We start from the raw sequence: 5013 nt of genomic DNA on the forward strand, positions 1-5013 counted from the left end.
CGGCGGGCTGCGAGGAGCGCCCGGCCCGGCCCTGCCCGGCCCCGCCATGAACATCGACGTGGAGTTCCATATCCGCCACAACTACCCGTGGGGCCGCCTCCCCGCCAGCGTCAAGCAGGTACCACTACCCGGGGGCCGCGGTGGGGGGCAGGCCTGGGGCGCGGGGATGCCTCGGGGGCCTGGCCTCAAGGCTCCCAGGCGTGGGGCTGCCCACCCTCAGCGCCTGGAGACCGTCAGCTTCTGGCACCCAGCCTATGCATACTGCTCTGGGGCAGGCGTGAGGGAGCTGGGGGTTCACGGGGATGAAGTTGTAGAGCACCAGGTTTTCCCTCAGCTCCTTTGGTCGGAGGAGTTCTGCCTCCTGTCCAAGCAGTGGCTGGAAACATAAATCCTTTGCTGTGGGGGAAGGGTGCGGTGAGAGATACGAGCGGCGTCGGTTTTGGGGCAGGAGCAGGGGGAAGGATCTCGCAAGAGGTGTCAGGTCCGGATTCCTTGACTTGAGGCTCGAAGAGCTGGTTTGTACATCTCCTGTTCCTGCAGTGCGTGCGTGGGACCCCACGTACAGGTACTCATCACTTCATGTCGTCCAGTTTTGTTGTTACGTCGCTGATCTGTTTTAGGACGTGCTTGCTTAATGTCGCACGATGTTTGGCTATAACATGGTTTGGCTGCTGCCTGCTAGTGACGTGGTTGGGGTCGCTTAACATCATTACGCTTAATGTCGCATTTTTCAAGGACATCACTACGACATTAAGCGAGGAGTAACTGTACCAGCAAAAGAGCGTGGGAACCTGCATCCGGATGAAACTGGTTTAGTGTTAATTGACTGGTATTTAAATCATGGATGTGGATAAAAAATGCTTTTTAACAGGCTTTTTTGAGGACCAGCTGGAGCACCTCTGACTTCTTTACTGTTCATTCCATCCAGGAAGAGCATGCACCAACTGCACGTGCTGCTTCCTCAGCCTGATGAAGGGTATTTAAACCTGAAAGTTTGCTAAGAAGAATTTTTCCAGCTGTTTGAGTTGGTCTGTCTTTGAATGTTAGGAAGTTTCAAAGTTTGTTGTCTGTGAAAAGATGGCAGCCGGGACTTTCTCCACTCTTTGGATGCCTGTGAAGACCTGGAGACTGTACTGCAATGAAGTTCTCTTCCAATGGTCAAAACATAGAAAGAAATGTCCTTACTCTCAGAACAAGCTGTCCAAGGAAGTCAAGTAATCTCCTTCAGTTGAAGTTTCCAAGACGAGGCTGGATCAGGTTCTGTCTGGGATTGGTTAGGAGCAATGAATGCATCCTGCATCTATGAAGGGAGTTGGAATAGACCGGGCTGCTCAAACTCCAACCCAGGGGGCAAATGCAGCCTGTGGAGACATCACATCTGGCCTGTGGGGCTCGCCATGAGGCAGGAAACTTTGCCGCGGGGGAGTAGTAGTAATTGATACAGTTACTGCCCACCCTGCCAAATTGCCAAACCCCAGCTAGGCCACGCCCTCCCGTGCATCTGGATCCAGGCCAGGCCATGCCCTCGTGACCACCCATGGGATCTGGCCTGCAGACGGATGGGGCACTGCCCATCTGGCCTGCAGGGAGAGGAGTGTGAGTACCACTAGAGCAAATGGTGCTTAAAGTCCCTTCCAATACTGTAACTCTCTTGGGCATCCTGTAGCAAAAATCAGATTATTTACTGGAATTGGTTAAGTTCAGGTTGCAACAAATTGTTTTTTTGCAGTGAGGTGGGGGCGGTGAATCAAAGCTTTTAAAAAGTCATCTATACAGAATTGGTTTTACAACTTGCATTTGAAGCATTTTTCAAACATTTATTGAAAAGAATACAGCAAAATTTAGAACAGTTTAATATAACTGGTTCAACCACTTTACTATTTTCTAACCACTTCCTAGAATTTTAGTAAGTTCAGATTCCTCAATGACTTTTGCTATAAGATAGGATAATAAGACAAGGGGCAAAACAAAGGAAGTAGTAGTATCTTGAAAAATCTCACAGGAGTATTGTCAGTTGAAGAAATTAAAACTAAATAAGAGCATGTAAATAAACCCATTGACAGTAAGAAAGAAGAATGGTCTTGTGGTTATCTTTAGCTTAGGGTCATAAAAGACCTGCATTCATTTCTTGGGTTTGCCACATCTCTCTGACATGAGGCAAGTCTTACTCTATCCTCTGCTTCAGTTAACCTATTTGTAAATGGATAGCAGTTCAGTATATTACAGGGCCAGTATGAGAATAAAATATAGTAGTGATTGTGAGGTGCTCTGATACTGTGATAAGATTTGGAAGAATCTGCTAGGCATCTTTATCCAGAAATATGTACAAAAGTATGTGTGGGAGAAGCGGGGGTAGGGGATGTCAGCAAGTAAATGTGACAGCCTGCTGAGAATCTCAGGTCTGCTGCGGGGAAGAATGCCAGGATTTGCCCCTAGTTGCTGCTGGGAGTTTAGTTTCATCGTTCATTCACGTTGTACAAAAAGATGCATCAGTCTGGTTAATGCACGTCTGATATGTGGCAGGGGATCTGTGTTTCTTACAGCATTTTTCTCTAACCTATAGTTGGTGCCCTGTTGTCTAGTTTGTTTTCATTTTGTTGTCATCCTTTATTTCAAATAACCATAGTTGTTCTGCTGCTCTTCACTGGCTTTCCCAGCATTCTCCTAGCAATATGGAAAGGATATAATTCTTGACAGAAACCTTGGCCAGAGCTCTGCTGTTGCTTGGTGTGGAAGCAAGTCTACTGATGATGCATCACTGGGAAATTTGTAAAGACTGGTAGAAGATGGGGAAAGCAGTGTTGCATCTGTTTTACATTTGGCTTGGTGTTGAAAGCATGAGGAACTTGGGTTCTAATTTTGCAATCAGTTCTGTGTGTGGATGGAGTCCTCTGTCTACATGGTGTTGGTATAAAGCTTGTGCAGATCCAGACATGTAGTTTCAAATAAATTGGGACCTTAATTTATTATTGAGCAAATGAAAGTCTTAACGTTTGTAGAAACCGATTCTTTTGACCTCCAAACTTCTTGGGGAACCTTCTTACTTGACATCAGTGTATAGAATGTTCACATTCAGAGTTGCCTTAGTTTCCTGAAACCTGGCTAACCTGCTCTTACACAAAATTTCACAGGTTTGACCTAAGGCAAGCCCAACATGCTGACATTTAAGATGCTGAATACATTCTACTGAAATGGTTAATGCTTCACAGGGTGCTTAGTCATGCATCACAGGGTGCTTAGTGGGCCATCAAACTATTTCTGGGATCTGATATTCCTTTTTGATGAGTATGGTGGGGAAAGAACATCTATAAAGGCACAACTTAAAATATTCAACATGAATTCAGCTGGATTGTGTAAGAGTAGGTATATTTTTGTAACAGCTAAGAATTCAGTAACTTACATTTTTAGTGTATCTCTCTGGTACCGGTGGCTTGACTAAAAGGACTTATATTTCCTAGGGTCTTGGAAACTCTCAGAAGGAATATGAAAAGCAGGTTGTACTCTATAGTATTCGCAATCAGCTACGATTCCGAAATAATTTAGGTGAGTATGGTAGTATAACAACTTCAGATAGATACTCGTTCTACTCCGTACTTATTTCCATGCTTTTAGAAGCTATTAAAGATCACAAGATGTATGTCACTGAAAACTGTGGCCCTGTAAGAACCAACCTTGTATTGGAGTTTTAATGGAAGAGTTAAGTAACAGCATGGCCCTAAAAGAATGCCTCCCACTAGAAAAAGCCCAGAGATGCACAGGAGAGAGAATTCCATGCTTCTAAACCCCTTGAACAATCATTTCTGGGCTATTTGGTTCATGCTGTTTTAGAATTCCCATTGGCTTTGTGCTCACTTGATTCACTTTCTCCTTTTTTAATGGGTAAAACTTCCACAGCTGGAAAGATGTTTTGCTGGCATCTCCATTTACCTAGTTTATTTTATCCTCTCTGGGATTTGTTTGCAGTGGAGTAGCATGCTTTCTGCTGAAATTGGATCTGTAGGAAAATGAACTGTAGGCTAATTCTATTTTTGCAGAGTATACAGAATTGTTTTTTGCAGTATAATCTTTAAAGTCAACTAAAATATAACAATAAATTATTATCCTTGGGTGCTCAGCATTTTCTTTGGAAATTTTACTCACGATAGGGTCAGTTATTAAATTCATATAACAATCTCCCATTTCAGCCTGATCTTGAAGTTCTGTGCAGCCATGGTTCTTACAGAAGTTAATGAGGGTTGTGGTTGCTTAGCACGTCTTCAGTTAATGTAATACCATTTGAGACAACAAGGTGGAAGATTAATATGTATCATTTTTTTTTTAGTTAAGCATGTAAAGAAAGATGAACGCAAGTACTATGAGGATCTGTTAAAATACAGTAGAGATCATCTCATGTTGTATCCTTATCATTTGTCTGACATCATGGTGAAAGGTCTGAGGATAACACCATTTTCTTATTACACAGGAATAATGGAGGTGAGTCTGGGGACATAGTTAAAACAAAACTTTTAGTAGAGATGCACTGAAAAAGGTTTGGGCCAATACCGGTGGGCAATTTATTAACCAGCCATATTGCTGATACCCCACCCCCCGGCCCCCTGACAAATCACAGCTCCATCTTGCACCCTGCTCTGGCTGTGCCCCTGCCCCAGCCATACTCTCTCTTCCTCATCATGGGTACTTCTATCTGCGTGCGCCCACCACTAACTTACTGGCTGGACACTGCTCTGCCAGCTGCTGGGCTGCATGCATGCATGTGGCATTTATTGGTGACATTATCGCCTATATCAGCCAAAAAAGCCAATTGCTGATGATGTCAATTTTTAGAGGTGCGCCGATACATCAGTCTCGTAACGGATCAGCACTGATATAGGGAAAATTGACAGTATTGAAATTTTTTTTTTTTTGCCTGATGTGGCCAATAAATTGCCTGTGCATGCACGCAGCTGTAGCACGTACACGGAGAGGAGCACAGCCCAGTTGCTTGGAGAGCAGTATGTGGCTGTTAAGTCGGGG

At 44.3% G+C, this 5013-nt stretch overlaps 1 protein-coding gene across 1 annotated transcript in view; it reads left to right on the forward strand.

Moving 5' to 3' along the window:
• The first annotated feature begins 9 nt into the window (after positions 1-9).
• Positions 10-5013, forward strand: part of FAM91A1 (family with sequence similarity 91 member A1) — a 66860-nt gene continuing 61856 nt past the window's right edge. Inside the window, exons 1-3 of the mRNA XM_019528128.1 lie at positions 10-118; positions 3459-3543; positions 4322-4473. Coding sequence (XP_019383673.1) covers positions 47-118; positions 3459-3543; positions 4322-4473 — 309 coding nt within the window. The 5' untranslated portion in view covers positions 10-46. The remainder of the gene's footprint in view (positions 119-3458; positions 3544-4321; positions 4474-5013) is intronic.

The sequence above is a fragment of the Gavialis gangeticus genome, unplaced genomic scaffold (assembly GCF_001723915.1).
Source record: "Gavialis gangeticus isolate Ggan-Ray unplaced genomic scaffold, GavGan_comp1, whole genome shotgun sequence".
Lineage (NCBI taxonomy): Eukaryota > Metazoa > Chordata > Crocodylia > Gavialidae > Gavialis > Gavialis gangeticus.